Consider the following 20801-nt stretch of genomic DNA (forward strand, 5'->3'; position numbering starts at 1 on the left):
AAAAAAAAACAACGCACATGTCCAGCTGCTGGAGAGCCTCATTAAACTTGCATCCACCGTGAAACCTACCCCATCCAGATCTCTAGTAAAATTTTGAAATGGGAAAAAAACAAAACAAGAGGTTGCAGAACACCATGCAAGAAGAAAAACGAGAATCAAAACGAGCTCCCCAAATTGTGGTACATTTTGTCACGTCCTTTCCAATCCATTCGTTTTGTTGTTTTTTTTTCCTCTTTAATCCAAAAAAGGCGATGACGCTTTGCAAAATATCATATATCTAGCTCATTATTTGTTATCAGACTGCCTTTTTTTTTTTCAACAAAAATAGACAGACATATAATACTTAACCGTAAATGGAATGAAACCGGCCACCTTTAACGCAAGTCTAATTATTCAAAAAAAAGGGTCTTGGGGCTTTCTAGTAACTGGATACGCGGATCAAATGCACAGAATAAAAGAATAGGAAAAAAAAAAAAAAAAGAAAAAGAGATAAATACTACGTACTAGCTGATCGAGTTTTGCTGATAAGGTCGTCCGGGATTCTTTTCCTCCATTCGCTTTTGTCACGCGGTACCAGTTGGGGCCCTCAAAGATTTCTGGAGCACACACACACACACACACACACAGGTACACTGGAGGACAACATGCACTTTTCGACTGTAACTGTCGAATATGAAAACTATTTCATTTTTCTTTTGTTTTTTTTTTCTTTCTCTCCCTCCTGGAATTTTTGTTTCGAGAAAATGGATAAAGATATTTTGTTCTTTTTTTCTTTTCGTCCCCCGTCCCCTTCATCCGCATTCATTTTTTTTTTTCGTGTACAGCGTAATGGAGAAATAAATCGATGCCATTGGCCCGGAACGGAGTCCCCATCAGAAGAAGGGAGGAGAGGAGAAAAAATCGGTGACGCGTTCAAGCCAAATTCCTACGAATCATTCCATTCAGTTGATGTCTGGAACGGTCACAAAGTTTATGAAAAGAAGTCTTTTTAGAATTTTTTTTCTTTTAAAGACTCGACAGTGTCCAGGATCGTTTCTTCCTTTCGCCTTAAAATCTCTCATCACAAACAAAAGATGAAGAAGTTTTAAATAAAAATCTTCTTTTTTCCATTGAAATTGGTGGAAATGTTGGGCGCGCGCGCGTTAGTACGAAAGATCATCTGGAATATAATATTCATCCGTTATATCATTTTTTTTATTATCAATATTTTTTTTCTATTGAGGATTTCTCTTTTTGTTGTGGGAAAAAAAAAAAGACGATGATGTTGTTGTTGTTGTTGTGTTCCTCCACCTACTCCAGAGCCATAGACGCAAAAACTTCTTTTCAAGATGCTCAGTGGCGCTTGTTGCTTCTGGTACGCTGACGATGCGCGATCGCCTTTTAAAGAAGAAGACCCTCTTTTGGTATGTGTGGTTTTGAACATGGGCTATGTGTATGCTGTACGTCTATGATATTCATGCCACCGTCATCCTCCTTGCGCACGACTCTTTTCATATTTCTTTTTTTTTTTTTCCTTTTTCTTGAAGTAGCGACCAGATGTGAATTATGGACCGGAGCTCGTCAACTTGAGGGAAAAAACCCTACCGCGGCTAGACCCATCCACCTCGTTGCCTCCCCCCAGTCTTTTCTTTCTATCTGCAAACCTAAAAAATAAAAAGAGAAATAAATAAGAAGCGCATACATTTCGGTGTGTTAAAGGTGAACATTGTCTTTTTGTTTTGTTTTTTTGAATAATTTTCCATATCCGGATCAGTCCAGTGGAGAAGTTCCAATCTCTGTTGCACCATCGATCCATTCGTCAAAATAATAGCTCCGGTTGGTAACAAACAAAACCTTTAGTCCCTTCTTTCATTCCTAAAAAAAAAAATTCAACAACAAAACAGTTGGTGCACATATTCACAGTATGGCTCGTCATAAAAGTCTGGCAACAGTGAAATTCATTTCTGCACAGCCTCTGTTCTTTTCTTTCTTTCCTGTTTCTTTCAATTTAATGCACCTTTTTTTTTCTTTTTTTGAATATTGCGTTTGCTACAAAACAGCATTCTTTTCGCATTGACCTCCCAACAGCTTTTTCTTTAAACCAGTGGCCAACAGCCAAATAAACAAAACATGTCCGCCAAGGTTCATCAATGACAAAATGTCAACGACAATCCATTTTTTTTTTCCTCTTCGGAATTCACTTAGCTGGAAAATGAATGTATTGATCGCTCATCCGTTTCTTTTCATTTCACTCGCCCTTTTCCCTTCTCTTAAAAGTCATTTCCTTAAAGAGTCTTGATCCTCCTCAGTGGAGGCCACCGTTGCCGTCTCTCTTTCCTTTTCATCTTCTTCTTCTTCTTTTTCTTCTTCGTCCTTCTTTTGCTTTTTGACAGGTTCCTGTCTCGTTTCTCGCCCAGAGGCTTCTTCTTCTTCTTCAATTTCATTGATGATCCTGACCTCTTCCACTTCCGTTTCCGACGACTCGGAATCCGATTCCTCCGCTACCGGCTGCTTCACATCCTCCTGCATGGGCTCGATCGGCTTAGCCCACGGCTTCTCCGCCTTTATGTCAGTTTAAGTTCATTTTATTACAATTTTTATTACCAAAGACGAAATAGATAATAATAAAAAAAACAACACGAAATGACTAATAGATAAAAATCTGGAAAAGAAAATGGACGCCACTGCCATCTAGCGATGAGAAAAATTCAAACTACTCACATTGGGGTCCTTGGCGATGGCCTCGACTTTTTTGCGGTACAAGTCGTAGACAAACGTGGCCATCTGTGGCATATCGTTGATGACCATAACTGCATCCGTATCCGGCTCTTCAGCAGAGAGCCTCTCTGTCCGGTAGGTCTCGTCCGGCAGCAGTCGCAGGTCAGTAGGTCGTTGCAGGAGCAACCGGAAGGCTGGCGTCAGTTCGAAACAGTTGGCGAACAACGAGGCTCTGGCAAAGACGTAGAGGCCAAGACGGGCACGCGACGTGGCCACCACCAGACGTCGGACGTCACGTAAATGACCGACCGCTCTGGTACGCACGAGCGACAGTAGAATGTAATCGTTTTGTTGACCCTAAACTCGGCATTTCGGTTGACCACGAAAAACATGAGATAAGAAAGAAAAGAACAAGGACAACACGTCCGTGTGAGTTTTCGTTAAAAGAAGAATTCTGCTTCATCGGAGATGGAACGCAAGTTGATGGATGGGTGTCTAATAAAATACCTGGTACTTGTCAACGGTATCAATCTTGCTGGGCTTGCCGATGAGCGGGTTGTTGGCGCAACGAGTGTTGACCACATCGCGGATCAGATGTTTCTGTCCATTGTACGTGGTCAAGATGGATATCTTCTCGGCCGGATAGCCGAGCAATCTCATGTACATAAAGACGGCCACGACATACTCGGCCTCGGCCAAATTCTGGAAAAAGTAAGGATTGGGCTCGGATTCTCCGACGCCCTGGAAGTCGTCGACGTTGATCAATTGGAAATCGTAAACGAATCCGGCGTTGGCCACGCGATGCTCGGGCCCGTTCGTAACATGCTCGAGATTGCCCAGCTTCTTGTAACGCCACTGATAGAGCGAGCAGAGACTCGGCCTGGCACGTCCCTGAGCGTCGAGATCGATGGTGGGCACGCCGAGACGTACGACGCGCGTGAAAAGCGACTGTTCCATATTCGAAAACTTTTGGAACGCCATGTTCTTGATGACGGGTGGAAGCTGGTGGTGATCGCCAATCATGATCCAGCGCTTGAGCCGGTTGAATCCGTCCTGTGGCGTCTGCAGCAATAGCGGAATGAAGGTCTCAATCTCCAGGATCTGGGCAGCTTCTTCCATCAAGATGTTATCGTACTATGATGGATTAGATTTTAACAAAAAAAAAAGAAAGAAAAGAAAGATAAATAAATAAATAATAATCATTTTTTGCCTGAAAATTCCCACAAAAAGACGCACAAGGCAAAAGTTTAACGTTGCTCACCTTGAAGCCCAATTCGACTAACTCTCTGCGCTTGAGGGCCGCATGCGTACAGGTCATGGCTATGATTTTGGCCTCGCGGACCAGCAGGTACCGCGATCGATCAAGTCCGCTTCGCAATAGCTCAAAAGCGCGGAACTCTTCCAATTGACTGAAAATCTTGCGAATGAATCGCCAGCAGCCATCGGCGATTTCCATATCCTCGACGTAACTGCGGCCCTTGAAAATGGGCTGCGGCGCATCGTCGAAGAACTTGGCAAACGGGAAAAAGCGGCCGACATCCTCGACGGCCACTTCGCTGCTCTTGTCACTTCTGACGCTAGCGAGGTATTCCTCCCACCGGGCCAGAATGTGCAGACGGAAAAAGTGGCCAGCTGTCTCGCATGTGTAGGCCACATCACCGGCGACTCCCAGGGATTGCTGCAATCGCTGAACATGATCCAGAAGCTCTAAACGCTTGGCCAACACGTAATTGACACGACCGTATCGGCTAAAGTCCTTCTCCGTTTCCAGTTCCTCCTCACCGTGACCCATACGGAGCAAATGGCGCTCGTCGATGTCTAGCGCCATAATTTTCTCAAACAGTTGGTTGAGTGCCATGTTGGAATGAGTGACGATTAGCGTCCGCTGCTCGGGGAAGTTATGGTAGATGTTGGAGATAATCTGGACGGCGACATCAGTTTTACCCGTACCAGGAGGTCCGACCACCATTGTCAAGCCGGGCTGCATGCCCGAGCGGATGGCTTCAATTTGCGTCGGCGTAAAACGGACGGCATTCTTCTTAGGCTCGTTGAAAGGGTAAGGGCCACGGCTGGGTATAACGTGGGGTTCAACTAAAATATCTTTTCCTTGTAGATTGAAAGTTAACCGGAACGGTGGGACCAATTTCGTCGGCCCGTCTTGTCCCCCTTCATTTTCTGCCGCTTTTCCGCCTTCTTCATTAGTGCGGATTTCGTGGTCGGGGAAGCTTTCCTTCAAGTGAGCATAACTCAAGAACGTATCGTTGAAATCCAAGGCTGGAATCTGATTAGGCATTTTAGAGTAATGAGCTGCTCCTGGATCGCCGTAACCCAGAATGATGTCATGGAGCCACGCAGGGACAACGCAGTCAGTGTTCATTAAGTCTCGGATCGTTTCCAAAACAGCCTTAAAGTTGTTCTCCTTTGGTTTGCGTCGCATAAGGATATTGAACGAGTCGTAAACGTCTTCTCCATTTTGCGAAACGCGATCCATATCTAATTTGTACTGATTGCAATCCAACCTAAAAAATGAATCATCAATCATTTCGTTTCCAATGCGAATGATGCAATTGAATTTCGAAACGTACCAAACGCGGAAAGTTCTCTGTCCACCCGGAATTTTCGGCCTGGGATCAGGCCCTTCTTCGATAATTCTTCCAAGGTGGTCCAGCATGCCCTCTACCTCACAACCTCGGACGTAGACCAAACCCACTTGGGGTACAAATGGCTCTCTGTATTTACACAAACAATGAAATGATTTTAATCTCAGATTATTTTTTTATCGATTTTTTTTCTTGATTAGAACAGGAAACCATGGAATGCACACCTGAAATTAAAGTGAGTTCCGGGTGGGCCAGGTGGGCGAACGGTGAGAAGAAAGCATGCGTCATGTTTACGCAAGTTTTCCCACTCATGCTTGACATCGTTGCGAACGTCGAGGATGACTGATACATCGGCTCGCACACGCGAAGGCTGTTTCTCGCCAATGTTTGGTTTGCCCACTTCGACAACGGAAAATGCAGTTATGGGCTGAGCCATCCTGGCCCATCCGCCAAACACTACACCACCATCCTCGCCCTTCCAGGGTTTCATCCGGAAGACAGAATCCTCAATGTCTTGTCGGATTTCATAGGTCGACTCGAGTCGAAACAGGTTAAAGTTCCGCAGCAGGTAATCGTGTAGCGTCAGGAATTGCAAATTGAGCTTGGGCAAGGCGAGACAGCCTTCACCTGAAAAGTACTCGGTCGGCACGATGTTCTCGTTCCAGATGATGTCCTCCGTCGGGTACAACGGCATTTCGTTCAACGCCTCCAGTTGTGAAGTGCGTCTTTCGTGACGGGAAATCTAAAATATATAAAGAAATGTCAAGAGTAAAAGTTCGAGTTCGGCTCGTATTTGAAATAATTTCCTTACCAAGAGTTCCATGAGAAATTGTTTATCCTTTTCGTCCTTGTCCGAATTATCCGGCGGCGGCAGGAGCTTGAGGTAAGCGGCCACATCTTGCAACACCGTCGTACTGGAATTAATGTACCGAATATTAAAATACTAAAAATCTTCCCAAGAAAATTAGAAACGAATAATTCCAAACCTGAGGCTCTCGAAGTGCTTCGTTAGAGCTTCACGCGTATTGATGCTGGCCACATTGGTCAGAGCGAACCGCCTCAATTCAGAGTATTTGACGAAGGCGGCCTTCTGCAGTGCCGTGATGCGATCATAATGGAGCTGCATCATGTCGTGGTCTGTCAACGGATCGCCGGTTTGATCGTTGATTTCGAAACGGGCATAGAATTTCAGCATATCCAACAACTACATGACAAGCACGAAAATAAAATAGAAAGAAACACGTATATAAATATTAAATTCTAAAATAAATAACTTTTAGATTTCCCGATCAAAGTTTGAAAATGAAATAAAGACGTGGAAATAAAACTAGACAACACAAACCGAATATCAATTTCCCCCATCCAGGTAAAAAAAAAGAAAGTAAAAAACAGAATTAATATTAATCCGAGCAAGCTATAAGCCTTTTTTTTTCACTATTTCGAAATTTGAGGATAGAAGAATAGTCCCACAATAAAAAAACATATATATAAGGCGAGGGAGGGGGGGGGGGGCGAACGTGCCCTTCCATTTGAATTTACCAGAAGCCTTGGAGAAAAAAAAAAAAAAAAAAAAAAAGAAAAAGAAAAACGACAAGCGTAGAACGAAGCGGCTGGAACGTGGCACACCTGGGCGTGTTTTCAGGAGAACAAAAACGCTCGTCATTTTTCCACCTCTATCATTTCCGCCGCCGGCTACAAGGTTACTGTAGTCGACAGTGTACCACATTTCCGATTTTGCTGTGCCCAGACTGTACACACTCATTTTCATTTCTCCCCTCGTTCCGTCGTCTGTTGTTCACTAAGCGAGGGAGAGACAAGAAAAATTCCCCAATACTTTGTTCCATTCAAACCAGCAGCGAGTAACAGCACACGAAAACTGGTGCTTCAAGTGATTTGTTTCAATGTTCCAAATCGCCAAAGATGCCATGACGTTTTGAAGATCTGCAGCTTCGTCCAGTGGCTTCGAAAGAGGAGCGATCTTGCGCCATCATGTCCGAGTGGATGGCCACACAATTGCTTTTGCTGATCATTCAGTTGGCGTCATCAACAGCCTTAGAGAACCTGGAAAGTGAAGGACCTGTTGTGGGAAGTAGCAGTCACTGGATCCATGTCCAGAAATGCTGTCCAGAAGCCCACATGATGGTGGAAGTGGCCAGCAAAACGACGGCCACCACCCACGGCACTGGCTCCAAGTTTGAATGTCAGTTGCAAAATGACACGGCCTTCCGGTGGGCGCCCGACTTCCTTGACGACCAGAACACGTTGCGAGCATTCGAAGGAAGTCTCGACGAAGAGAGTGTCGACTCTGATTTTAACATCACGAAATTTTGCATACCAAACGGGCCTTGCATCTCTGCCATCGTGGGTAAACCACAATGTGGACCGGTAAACATCTTGTTCTTCTCTTTCCAATTTCAATTTAATAAAAAACTTGTCCTTTACAGTTTCGAGCATGGCCCATCTTTACGTACGCCGGTTTTCAAGAAGATTTACAGTTACGTCCATTCGGTGTCCTACGTCATGTGGTGGACAAGTTGGCTCAAGTTCCTCGTCACCACGAATATGCGCTGGATCAGTATTGCGTGGATGGCGTTAAACTCTTGGGCTCCGTATCACATTACGGACATGGATTGCCTGACGGTGCCGAGAACACGAGCTGGGCACCGTTGTCTCCTCCATCCGATGGTCCTGTTTATTACGCTCTCATCTGCGAGCCAGGCCCGCTGGATGAGAGCGATTTTTTCGAAATGTTTGTGCGAGTCTTTTACCCCATCGGCTTAGGGGTCGGTCTTCTTGTATTGCTCACCCTAACTGGAATTCATCTCGTTCTCAAAGAGTTGCGTGATCTGAGCGGGTGCATGCTCATTAGCCTCGTCGTTTCAATGATCGTCACTCTGACCAGCAATTTAATTCTTTCAGCTGCCGATTCTCGACCTAGTCCGTATCTCAATTTACTGTTCTTAGAGTCGGTAGTTCATGGCTCAGATGTGGCTGTACATTTTTGGCTTAGTGCCATCGGACACAGAGCCTGGACGGCTGTTCGGTAATTCCTGATATTGATAGCTTTTTACTACAGTTTAATGACCGCTTTTTATATTCGATAGATTTCCGAGGAAGGAAGCCATGCGACCGGAAGGAAAACGATACGTCTTCTATTCACTTTATTCATGGGGATCAGCTGTTTGTGTGACAGGTTTGGCAGTATTGGTTCACTTTTTCATGGAAGACCTGTCACAAGGAACAACTTCGCCGCACAGTTTCTTCACTTGGTATAGAATCGGTAGGTTTAAAACGTGACACACGAGAAAAAAAAACGCAAACTGAATTAAAACGCAATCGATTTTGTTGTTTGGCAGGTTGGCTGGGATTGGCCCTATTCTGCTCAACTAACGTTTTTCTTTTCCTCGTCAACATTTACGTGTACTTTAACACCCGATCTACGCTCAGTAACCAAACGGCATATGGGCGCACGTTCCATCGCACCAAGGGATAGTAAGGCAACCTACTTAATGCTTTTTTAAAAAACACAGGAAAGTAACATAATATTTTGCTTTAGCTTTCGGGCATTCACCCGCCTTTTTCTCATCGTGGAAACTGTCTGGATAATTCAAACGTTTTCTTGGTTACAATATCCTATTTTGGTCGGCCTACGGATATTGGCCGACATCACACTGCCTTTCCTCATTTTCTGGGCCGCACTCAAAGTAAGAAAAATGATATAATAACATACGTTCGAAAGCTGAATTAAGCTATTTTTGAATACGCAGGGACGCCGCGTGATGCACTTGCTGAAAATACGCCTGCAAATGTCGCAGTGCTGGCTTTGTCGTCGCTGCTTCCCTCCAAAAACACGGGATCGAGGGCATTACTACGGTGAAGAAATGATGGCCCTCGGGACCCCTATCTAGCCTATTGACATTGTTTTACCAAACTATTGACGACGCCTATAATTCCTCAGATATCTTAACATTACTGCCCTGCCCCCTGTTTTGTTTTTAAAAATCACGAAAAATACACTGAAAGTGGAAAACACTAACCTGTGAAAAGAGCTTTCCTTCTGAGCGTTGATTTAACGCTGACAGGTGGCAACGTGTAACCAGGTGACAATCGTCCATTACGACATTGAAGAAGCGGCGAGTGGGTAATAATGCTTCTAAGTCTATTAGAAGTTCTAGGAAGCGTTCACAGTAGTGGACTGCCTCGATGTCAATGTCTCCTATTAGAAAAAGAAACATTTATATTAAGGAACTGCGTTATAAACAGAGACTAAGTGTTTACCTTCTAACGGAATGGTGGCTAAAAGAGAAAGGAACTTCTGCATCAGACGCTGAAGAAATCTGCGTTCAAATTCTATTTTAGCTCTCGATTCCTCATTCTCCTTGGCATCTTTTTTCTGTATAACTTTCCAAAACTTTTTGAGTTTAGGAAAACTATTCAGTTCTTGCTCTCGCCTTCCCTAAAATAAAACCACAGTTAAAGGATCGGTTAGGAAAACATTTTCAAACCACATGAATGTTACTCACCTCTGGTAAACAAGTCCAGATTGACAATGAGACCAAGCGCTGCACTTGATCTCGAATCAACTCAACTTCAAGGCTATTGAAACAGTGGTTAAAAAAGATGAGGATGATTGTTCGCTCTTTAAAACTCAGTCCCCCCTTTTCATCTAGGGACATTTCCATCAACTGCTTGAAAAAGCTCGGAAAATTTTCTGGCAGTTTTTGAAAGATCTAAAACAAAGATAGATAAATTTTAGCCAGAACTTTCACACAAAAAATGATAAAAATGAGAATATGCACCTGCCACGCTGATACTCGCTCCCTGAATTTTTCATTAACCATTATAATTATTGACAATACATGGTAGGTGGAGGAACGGCCAGGTTTGTAGTTTGGCCACAAGTAGTTTTCGAGATACTGGCTAAATTCTAGCATCATGATCCGTCGAATCATGAATTTTGCACCTTGAATCTCTTGCTGATATATTTGATCCACAATATTAGCATCAAATTCCATGTGATTTCCACTGGTTTGTGGCGCCCAATATTTCGAAGCAACCTGAAACAGTGTGTTAGTTTTTAATGATTTGATGCACCGCATTCTAGTACCTGTGTAACACGATCAGAATTAATCTGATCAAGTGTTAAGGGTATCTTATTTTCATTGTTCTTCCCCGTAGAAGCATTATTTCGACTTTTGTTCTCCATTTTGCTTTTCAAAAATGCCCGAAACGTCGAGCAAGTTATGAGCTTGAAAAGTTGAAACTCGGATGGCGCCGAGTTGCCACAGAAACGATAGCAGACGATATTGCAACCATCAAGCGGCAAATGTTGATACTACATGAGGGCGGCTATTATTTGTAAACAGCAGTTTCTGCTAACCGTATACATTTTTATCATTAGATTCGGTACTGTCAGCCAATGAATATTATTAGCAAACAGCAAAATGGAATGTATCCGAATTCTATCGTGGACGAAGAGTGGGAATATTTGGATCCAACTCCTGACATTCACGTCTTATTCCTCGAGTTTGATGACCGTTTCTTTGGTGGCAAACTGAAAAGTGTGGTTGTAAAATGGAGCCCAAGGATGACTGTGTATAGCTTAAGATTTATTTGTTATTGTAGTAATTCTTCTCCCTGATTAATAATTTTTTGTTCTTAGTTGTGCTGGTCTATGCCGGTATGAAGGTAGAAGATCTGGGCATTGTTCCATTAGCCTTAGTGTTCCACTTTTAAAATTGAGACCAAGAAAGGATCTGGTTGAAACTCTTCTGGTAAGAAAATTATGTAAAATCAAACTGACTGTGTTCCTCAAATATTCTTGTTATAGCATGAAATGATACATGCCTTCCTGTTCCTAACCAACAATAATAGAGATAGGGATGGCCATGGCCCGGAATTTCAGTACCACATGCACAGAATCAACCAAGAAAGTGGAACCAAAATCACAGTATGATGTGAACTGATTTAATGGTTAATCATTTTTTTATCATAACCCTAGTTTAATCTTAGATTTATCACAGTTTCCATGATGAAGTCAAACTCTACAAACAGCACTGGTGGAAGTGTAATGGCCCTTGTCAACATAGGCCTCCATTTCATGGTCTTGTGAAGCGCTCAATGAATAGGGCACCAGGTCCTAATGATATCTGGTGGGCTCAACATCAGGCCACTTGTGGTGGTTCCTATGTAAAAATCAAAGAACCTGAAGGCTATGGTGTCAAAAAGAAAAAAAAAATAGATGAGAATAAAGCAGGACCAGGTATTTATTTTAAATATAATTGTAATGTTTGCATCATTAACCCTGTGTTGACAAATGTGTGTTTAGACTCCAAAAAGCAAAAAATGGAAATGCCGTCGGGTTCACGTGATATACGTGGCTTTCTAGCTTCTCCTACCTCAGGCCCTTCAACTAATAAAGCATTAGCGGCTGCTGCGAATGTCGCAAATCCTCTGCCAAAACTACAGTCGAACACCACGAAAGGGAAATCGACAACTGGATTTTCGGGCAAAAAAGCAAGTCCTGCCAAGGGCAAACCGATATCTGGATATTTTGGCACACCCAGCAATCCTAGTAAAGGAAAAACAGTTACAGGCTTCGTAGGGATGGTAAAAAACAAAGGCAGTTCGACCGTAACCATTACATCAGCGTCCTCTGGATCAGCAAAAACAGTCAAACCGGAAGATGCGAGACCGACGCAAGGAGGCATCGTATCTAAGCCAACATCTTTGTCATCTTTTATTCCTTTCACTGGGCAAGGAAATCTTTTAGGTGGTTGTCCACAAAAAATTAGTATTCCGTCCACGTCCGGAGCTAAACAATCAACGTCATCCATCACAAAGGAAACTGCCAAGGTCGTTGAGATAGTCCTAGACGACAGTCACAACGACGACAGCCCCGAAGAGAAACAAGTACCTTGTCCCATTTGTCAATCGTTTGTCGCCCTTAGTCAAATCAACACTCATTTAGATTCATGTTTGAAGTGACCTCGATACGTGCAGTCCATTCGTTTATTTCTATTGCCGAAATTTCACATTGCTCAAAGTGTATTTAATACGGAAAAAAAAATATTATGCAATGTTTTTAGCTTTTTTCGAAATGGTCCATTATTATTTGTTTCCCGTAAGGACACCTTCCAAAAGTTCCTAGAAAATGAAATATTGTGCAACGAAAACACGCAATCTTTTTAAAGATTGCTATAGTTAGTTATCAATTCATTGTTACCTTGAGTTGTTTGTTGGATTGTTGTAAAGATTCTACTTCTTGCGCGTGCTGTTGTTTGAGTGATTCCATGTCCTCTTGAGCTCGCTTCGCGTTGCGCTCAAGTTCGACCTTAAGCTCCGTCTTTTGACATTCAAGCTGCTGTTCAACGTGCTTTAGCTGTTCGATTTGTTCCTCCATTTCACCTCGTCCGATCTCCGCTTGTAATGCTTTGCGCACACCGAAGGCCAGACTGCTTTCGTACAAGGTCTGGTACGACAACAGTGTCAAGTTGAGTTCGTCTCGGACCCTAGCCAGGAGGAATCCTCTTTCAGAGCAGCTAACCGTTACTTGGCGGATGAGTTCGTCTACGTAGATGATTTTCTTTTTCGGTAAAACTAATATCGACTATTGATCGTGATGGATAAGTTTCTAAAAGTACCGAAACATTGGGAGTAGAGTTCTCTTCTGATGGGGCAGATACCAATTTCACGTGCCTGCCGCTGTTTGAGCCTCGAGTCCAGCTGTTCCTGCAGAGCGAGGACGTCAAGTCGCGTGGCCGGCGTACTCGAGACCTTATCGGAAAAAAAACAAGAATGCGAAAAAAAGAAATCATCGAAATGCAATACGAGATCTTTATTTATTTTGTAGTACCAGCTGGCGCCATATCTGGTCGTCTTCGGTCCATTCCTTGGGAGGAAGAATTGCGTTGATGGCATCTTGCGCTTCACGTCGAATAATATCGCGATTCTTGCCTCCACCCGGCGGCGAGGGCGGATCTGGAACCGGACCCGAAGTGGTAGTGACGGATCGACTGGTACTTCCGCCATTTGGTCCAGTGGCTGTTTGTAACTGAGGTAATTCGCTAGTCTGCATATAAGTTAACAATCCGAATGAACTTGAAATTTTTTTGATGGCTTAATATGGCTAACAATTACCTTCTTCTTGGTGGCGTCACTAGACTCCCGAAATAGCACGGGATTATCATATTTCAGCAAGGAAAACGAAGCTCCTGCCAAACGTTCCGACATATTTTGTTTCACTGTGCACTTTCTGGTTTTAAAAAAATGTGGTCGTCTCAAATGAATAAAAGTGTCGCAGTATAGTTAGCTGCACGTTACTTTAGCGCAAGAATTTCCCGTTCCAGGCAGAGAATTATGGATCAAACATTCCTGCCTGGTTGACGATTGCGCAATCGCACTGCGTGAAATACGACTCTGTTTTTATTTTTTTAAATGCTTACAGATAAAAAGCATTGCCCAATAAACTGACGTGTATTGATTTCGTCGCATTATACATTCATTCGTCACATCGTATGCAAAATTTAGTCAACAATATTTGGGAAACAGATAAAAAGGAAATTATGGAGCCAATGAGTTTGTTTTCACGTTGTCACGTATATAGTAGCAGAAAAAAACAAAAAATAATACCGCAAAATTTTTTGCTTCTATAAATACACGGTCACCTTTCGTGACGCAAAAAAACTTCGCCTATATTAATTGATATAGTAGTGGATGGAAAGTGTATAGCCTTTTCTTTTAGCGAATCAAATTGTGATTGTAGGCAAGTGGACAGCAAGGAGAAGAAAACATTTTTTTCGAATTGTTTCACGTAAAAGCATTCCGGTCTACAACGGGCTGCATTAGAATTTATGTAACAATAGCAACATAGATTGGAATGGTGTTAAACTTAGGTGTTATGTATAGTTTTTTTTTTTTAGAAAGATCAGAGAAGAGTTGTATATTCCAATGGCGAGGAAATTGACTGGAGTCCATGGAATATTAGTTGGAAAATTACCATGATATCGGCAGAAGGGCTGGATGGATTCAGTCCTTCAGTTTGTGCCATTCGGCGATTTGACGACGAGGCGAGCTGAGGACTTCGTTCCAGTGATGCAGTGCTGTTCCGCTGCTCTTGGTTCCGCCCAGCTCCAAACGGCCAATTTCCTGTTCAAAATTCTTAGAATTCATTGAAAGAAAAAAAAATGGAATCAATAAAAAGAAAATCATTCAAAACGTACTTCGTTCTTGGTGACACGATCCCAGTCGAGGACGAGAAATTCGAGACTGATACTGTCCAGCGAAGTAGCACCAGCGGGCAAATCAAAGACAAACGATTCATTGAAAACCGGATTCAAAGTGCGTTTTTTGACATGCGTTTTCTTCTTGGCCACGCGTTGCCCATTATGCACAAGATAAATCTTGACATATGGATCTGCGAGAATAATTTTCAATTAATCAAAAAACAATGGCAAAAGAAGAACATCAACCGTACCAGCTAGGCCAGTCATGTCCATGCGGGGAATATTGCGTGCTTTCAACACGACGGCCGTCAGTCGCGAAGCTTGGGGCTGATAACATAGCGATACCAAAAGCTCGCCTCGTCCATGTGTCCTCATCTAAATCCCCCCCGCAGGTGAAAGAAGGATGTATAAAAAATGAATGGAAAAAAATATTCTTTTGCACGCATTTCGCGTGATAACCGACGGCATCAAGGATGTTTCTTTTTTGAAGTTATTCTCCGTGATGATAACGAACTCACCTTGTGACTGCGGGGTGCGATATCGCGGGATAGGAGAGCCCCAGAGTGGTTTCCGTTGTCAGCGTTATTGCAATCGACCGTGTCCGTCATTTCCTCCAGAGCTTCGTAAACAGGCAGAAACACTTCGCCGATGACGTCGTCACGAGAGTATCGATCGAAGCTCAAGACGACAAAATGGAGCGTCAAGCTCTGCAATAATAAAACACAACAAGAAAGAAAAAAAAAACAAGTAGAAACGATAACAAAGTAAAAGGCTGTAAATCGTCACAACAGGGCCAATGCGATCTGTGCCGATCGAGATAACAGTTAATGTTCCAGAATAGATTGAAAGGCGAAATACCTGCAGTTGGTTCTTGCCAATGCCGTAGAAGGTGAAATCTTCGTCGTAGACGGGATTGAGTGTGCGGCGAAGGACGCGAGTCTTGACCTTGTGATGTTTGTCGGGCAGCAACTGAAGCTTGACGTAAGGATCGGATGAGCCAACATTGGAATCGCGAGCGGGCAGACCTTGGCATCTAACGACGGTGATGTTCAGCGTGCTCTTCTCCACGTTGTGCCTGATTATGCGAAAATAAAAAGGCAGTTCGTTATTTTGTCAAAATAAAATAGAAAAAACCAATCCCGGAGCATGCGGCGCGCATTGGAACGTGAGTCAATAGTAAAAAAAAGGCCGGAAAAGAGTACGTCTCTTCTATTCACTATTCGCATGATTGGATGGGATCAAGTTACCATCACAATAGCTTCTCCTACTCAAATGCCTCGGCAAATAATAAAAAAAAAAGGGGCCACTGATCGTCTTTTCTTGTCCTGTCGCTTGAATAAAGTCGCTAAAAGCACAAACTTCTGCTACAACAAATAAGGACATGATTGACTTTATCGTTTTTGCCCGTCGCAAGACACGACCTTCTTACATCCAATTTACTTTGTGAATTGCTGCTTTAATGCGTATAAAGTTTCGTGTGGGTTGTCCAACTCAAACACGTGGGCAATTCTACTCGGGTTAACCTCCTACACTGTGGATCTACATACATCAACAAGGACAAAGCCACTCGTAGGAAACACCCACACCATACCTGACTTTGAAATAGAGTTGGCCCAATTTGTTGGTTCCTCCTTCGCTGTTGGATCTATCCGTAGTCACATCAATTTCTCCGGGGACATTGTCCTGGTGGGCGGAGGCGGAAGGTACCAAGTCGCTCTTGATTAATTCAGTTTTAGCTGGATCCGTGACCTCATTCTCCACTTGAAAGCGGATGACAGTCTCGCGATGTTGTTGAACACTATCCTCGGCGTTGTTGCCAGAGCGACAAGTCGTGCCCGACACCAGCGAATTCTTCCGGCTCACCTGCGGGCTATTCACTTCGTAGGTTGGGGTCAAGGTGGAAGGCGTCATTCCTAAATAAATTTTTTTTTTTAAATGGATAAACCCCTAACTGTTAATAATTATTATTACCTGAAAGTGGACTTGGAGATTTGCCGATAGGGCAAGAGCCCGGAGGAGTTTTAGCTCCTGTTGGACTGGGCGATTTCTTCATGTGATGGCTGATGGCCGCCGAAGAGCTGATGGAATGTGTCAATTGTTGTTGACTGTTGGGGCTTTTGACGGCCACCGGCTTACGAAAAGCCAACGGCCTGCTCTCTGATCCGAGATGACTGCCAGGTGATCGCATTTTCTTCCTCGTTTGTTGCTGATGGCCTCGATAACAAAAGCAACTGACGGCTGCAACTGAAATCAGGAGAACGACGCCTCCCAGACAGATTCCCACCACAGCCGGCGTGCTCACTACACATCAAAGAGGAGGGAAAAAGAAGAAAACATTTTGTTATTGATACACTTGATACAAGTCTCTCTATTTATTAGGCGGAATAAATCCTTTTTTTTTTTTTTTTTTTTTAAAGGCTGCTAGGGGCCGATTGGCATCTCCCGGGAGCGTGAAAGCGTGTTCAAAGCAGTTCGTTTACGCTCGACTTGTTCCCTTCTCTAGCTCATCAGCATAATTGCATCACAATTGTAAGAAATTAAAAGAATGGAATAAGTACGATGCACACTATGTTCTTTCCTGAAAATTTTATCGGGAAAAATAAAAAAACAAAAAATATTGTTCGTCAGAACCCAGCGAACTGTCATGAACGGAAATGAGATCAAAATATTTATCAAAAAAAAAGAAGAGAGAAGCGAATACTTTTGTTATTCGATCGATACGTTGCATCGTCTACTTGACATCTTTCGTAAAAAATATAAGGGTCGGTCGATGTTAGACTTCCGTTAGGTTACGACCCAGTGGATCGGGTGATGGAGAGTGTATATCTATCATCGTCATTTGAGAGTCACCGACGTACGATGGGCGAGGCAAAAGTAGGATGCACGCATCCACCCACAGGATAAGAAGGAAATAACTAGATGCGGCCATTGATTGAATCATTCGAAGGCGTCTTACTCCAAGTTCCAATTAGTAGCTCTAGACGAGAATAAAATAAAGATTCTACGCTAGACGCAGAAGACATTGACATTTAATTCCCTTCATTGCGCATTCATTTCTGACTGACAGAAAGGTGACCAATTCAATTGGGTCCATCATCAAAAAATGCTAATTCCGATAATGAGGGTGATGTGTGTGGGTGGAACTTTTTGAAATCGATCAAAGCCTAACTTGAATACAAAAGCAAAGTTGGTAAAGAAATAAAAGAGAACGCTACCAGCAAACTTGGTAATATCCACCAGCACCGTGATAACCATCGTGAACTCTTACACGTTAAACTCACAAAGGAGGCGTTCAAACTTGCGCACCGGAGTAACGTGTACAGCAAATAGCCCTCGCTAACATCCAACACTTTGACTCATTTCCCCGGTACAAGAACGACTGAACAGGAACAGCAGCAAGACCGGGAGCTAAACGGAAGAGAAGATTGCGGGCAAAGGAAAAAAAAAAAAAAATAGGAAAAAAAAGGAGGAGCACTCCACGAGGAGCGCGCGCTTGACTCTGCTGTTGCAATCTCGTAGTGGCTCCTCACCGTCGAGGATTGGTCGATGTCACTAGGCATGCACCAAAAAAAAAAAATACACAGGGAGGGCTAGAACAAAAAAGTTCCCTTTTTTTATATATATATTTTCCCCTGACCGAACAAAGAGCGACATGCTCATGTTATCGCCCTACGGCTGATTGACCATTTGCGCAGACTTGACTCCCGAACGAAATTGCTCTTTTGAGCCTACTCAATTTCCCCTTTTTTTTTCTTTTTCATTACGCTGCCTTCCTTTTCGAAGAATGAGATTTTGGAGGCAATCTTGAAAATAAAAAGATATCGTTTCCCTTGAAGGAAGTTGATCGTGAACGACGAGGGGAGGGTGTAGCTCATTTAACTGTTACAACAGCGCGTTTCATAGCCGTTGGGGACTATATGACAAGATCAATTTTCTGTGAACGCTGTCGTAAACTTCAACATTACAACTGGGAAAAAGAAAAGCTCTTTAAATTCATCCTGCGGAAACTAAAATCAAAACGTAATTTCAAAATTCAAGCGTCACTCATCGATCTTTACGATAAATAAATGCGCGATACATGCCTATGAATAAATTTTTTAAAAGGCAGAAAGGAGGTCAATACGTCGATAAAGTACCGCATTGATCGTAAACAACGCCCTTTTCTTTTTTAGTTGCTGCTGTTGACACAAATCTGCAACGTCTCTGGTGCGATACGACGAACGGAAAAAGCGACAAAGTTAAACCCCATCAATCGTTAAAGAAAATTCCGATTACTTGTTTTTCAAAAATGAATCCCGGTCTTTCTTCTCCAGAAAATAAAAAGCCTACGCACTTCCAACAAAAGGCGGCTTTAGCCTAGTTTGGACGATGCTTTTTGTTCGATCCCGAAACATTGCACGTGTCTAGAAGGCCGCGTCTCAGACACGCTCCTGTCTTTGAGTATATCCGACACAAAAGCACACACAATGCCGATTGTGTTATAACGAACGTTCATCTGAAACCGTTTTCTCGCCAAGAAATACGATCTTCCTCTTTTTACTCGTATCGAAATCTTCTGCCATTATTGGAGGGTACTTTCCATTTAATCGGGACGAAGAATCATCATCAGGCAGAATTCTCCCACAATTCTTTTTCTATGGACAAACGCGCGGTTCTTTTGTATCCGTGTTTGTTGCCAAGGTGATGGCGCAAGAGATGATATTCGCCGATAAGGGACACGCACACTAGCGCCATGTCTATATTTATTCAACAAACCGGAAAACCTAATCCTTGTCTGTCGATCATATTGGGGAATAAAGACGTCGTCTTATTTTGAAGTCAATTTCTTCGGCAAAAGAATCGAAAGGTTTTCGCGCTCTTTGTCAGGGCGTGTGCAGTCAAATAGGATTTTATCATTTACGTCACGTAAAAACGAGTCTTATCGCGGCATCCTAAATGTTCGAGAACATAAGGGTAGAGAAGGCGGTTTGGTTGACGTCACGAAGGTTGAATATGAAGGTCGGGTCAATAACAGGAGTCCCTGCCTCACGCAGTGGGGGAGTCACAATGGCAGAGAGCGTAGCGGGCAAGCGCCGGGAACGAGAAAATATCCGAAAAAATAAAATAAAATCAATAAAGAGCTTCCTTTTCTATATGAAGAAGAAAAAAATTCGATACGGTGCACCTCTACTAGAGGCAATAGTCGGTTGACTTCTGTCCCTCTCCAGCCCAGCTAAATACAAAATTCTTTTTCTGTGTTTTTCCTGTTGCATTTTCTGTTTTCCGCATAAGATGAAACGAGTGGATTTTTTGCCTTATTTTTGTACGGAGAGTCGATGACGTTATCGATCGCAATGTACCCATAAGCCGATTCGTAATCAAATGATTCACACGTGTAACGCTTAGATAAATGAAGAGAAGCTACTTGACCAATGTCTAAGAAAAAAAAAAGAGAGAAATCGACTTACACTGATTCAGTGGTTCAACATCGGGTCCCTCTCGTTCCTTCATTTCCGTCCGAAGGGGCGTCCTTGTTCCTCAATGATTGTGTGCTGATGATTACTCTTGCTTCCCTTCTATGTCGTCGAGTGTCCTATGAAAACGACGGCTGCATAGCCCGGATGCAAGGTGAGACAACTTGTTGTGTTCAAAATCTAATGTAAATAATTGAAAAGATTCGTAATCAAAATGACGCCCTTATTCTTTTCAAAGAGACACACAACGCACACTTACTTCCTGATGTTGAAGTTTGTTCACTGCGTTCTATACCCGTTTCACAAGCCAGTCTCTTCGTCATCAGCGGAACGACGCGTCGCTCCACCGCGCACCCAACCCCATCTTCTCTTCTATTTTTTTGCGAGCTTCGAATGCCGCCCCCGAGAGACATAGCACTTTTTCTCTCGACGCTTTCGAAAGTGGCTTGTGTAAAATAGCAGTCGATGACCACAGCGGGGCTTCGTTCTGTTTGACGTCAGAAAAGAAGGAAAAAAAAATATATGGATGAATTATAAAATGTTAATCTAGGATTATAATACCGTTCTCTCTGGCTTGGTCTCACTGCTGGGTTAGCCACACAATCATTGATTGCCAGGAAATATCCCGCTATGCTTAACGATAGTTCCTGCCGTTGACCTGGTTACATGAATTCCATTTCCTAAAAAAGCAGCCAAATTTGTTTTTACCGGAAGCGGGGATTGCTATTGATTTTCGACCATTGAAAGTCTTTCCCTGTTCTTTGTGGGGTTTTACTCCAAACCCAACGACAAAGACGTTTGCGAAAAAAGTAAAGTTAGTTAAACCA

General features: G+C 43.1%; 5 protein-coding genes across 8 annotated transcripts; 2 read left to right on the forward strand and 3 right to left on the reverse strand.

The window, feature by feature from the left end:
• Positions 1–1692: 1692 nt before the first annotated feature.
• On the reverse strand, positions 1693–10596 carry LOC130701495 (RNA helicase aquarius-like). The gene is made up of 13 exons (XM_057523462.2): positions 10405–10596; positions 10097–10354; positions 9821–10027; positions 9576–9753; positions 9335–9513; positions 6284–6501; positions 6109–6211; positions 5522–6039; positions 5283–5426; positions 3959–5216; positions 3205–3831; positions 2701–3054; positions 1693–2541 (listed from the first exon to the last, which is right to left on the reverse strand). Exons 1-13 carry the CDS (start codon positions 10501–10503, stop codon positions 2257–2259), a joined length of 4428 nt encoding a protein of 1475 aa, XP_057379445.1. The 5' UTR covers positions 10504–10596; the 3' UTR covers positions 1693–2256.
• On the forward strand, positions 6974–9326 carry LOC130701509 (probable G-protein coupled receptor Mth-like 5). The gene is made up of 6 exons (XM_057523485.2): positions 6974–7682; positions 7742–8340; positions 8402–8577; positions 8654–8789; positions 8854–9001; positions 9065–9326. The coding sequence occupies exons 1-6, from the start codon at positions 7287–7289 to the stop codon at positions 9203–9205; spliced, it is 1596 nt and encodes a 531-aa protein (XP_057379468.1). The 5' UTR covers positions 6974–7286; the 3' UTR covers positions 9206–9326.
• Positions 10597–10653: 57 nt separating the features above from the next.
• Positions 10654–12397, forward strand: LOC130701513 (DNA-dependent metalloprotease dvc-1-like). The gene is made up of 5 exons (XM_057523491.2): positions 10654–10892; positions 10960–11071; positions 11128–11247; positions 11310–11559; positions 11626–12397. Exons 1-5 carry the CDS (start codon positions 10717–10719, stop codon positions 12282–12284), a joined length of 1317 nt encoding a protein of 438 aa, XP_057379474.1. The 5' UTR covers positions 10654–10716; the 3' UTR covers positions 12285–12397.
• Positions 12304–13689, reverse strand: LOC130701524 (33 kDa inner dynein arm light chain, axonemal-like). Its single transcript, XM_057523503.2, has 5 exons — positions 13437–13689; positions 13153–13368; positions 12941–13073; positions 12523–12866; positions 12304–12443 (listed from the first exon to the last, which is right to left on the reverse strand). Exons 1-5 carry the CDS (start codon positions 13527–13529, stop codon positions 12408–12410), a joined length of 822 nt encoding a protein of 273 aa, XP_057379486.1. The 5' UTR covers positions 13530–13689; the 3' UTR covers positions 12304–12407.
• Positions 13690–13753: 64 nt separating this feature from the next.
• LOC130701510 (synaptotagmin-4-like) lies at positions 13754–20676 on the reverse strand. Of its 4 annotated transcripts, none has more exons than XM_057523486.2 (10): positions 20536–20676; positions 20234–20461; positions 19969–20154; positions 16493–16822; positions 16113–16434; positions 15380–15596; positions 15040–15228; positions 14773–14896; positions 14519–14712; positions 13754–14456 (listed from the first exon to the last, which is right to left on the reverse strand). In XM_057523486.2, exons 3-10 carry the CDS (start codon positions 20009–20011, stop codon positions 14325–14327), a joined length of 1551 nt encoding a protein of 516 aa, XP_057379469.1. In that variant the 5' UTR covers positions 20012–20154; positions 20234–20461; positions 20536–20676; the 3' UTR covers positions 13754–14324. The 4 variants fall into 4 exon arrangements, with proteins under 4 accessions (XP_057379469.1, XP_057379471.1, XP_057379472.1 ...); XM_057523488.2 differs by having other exon boundaries at positions 13754–14444; positions 20536–20669; XM_057523489.2 differs by lacking the exons at positions 19969–20154; positions 20234–20461; positions 20536–20676 and adding an exon at positions 17737–17887 and having other exon boundaries at positions 13754–14444.
• Between the last annotated feature and the right edge of the window lie 125 nt (positions 20677–20801).

This window comes from Daphnia carinata, chromosome 10 (assembly GCF_022539665.2).
Source record: "Daphnia carinata strain CSIRO-1 chromosome 10, CSIRO_AGI_Dcar_HiC_V3, whole genome shotgun sequence".
In the NCBI taxonomy this organism is placed as follows: Eukaryota; Metazoa; Arthropoda; class Branchiopoda; order Diplostraca; family Daphniidae; genus Daphnia; species Daphnia carinata.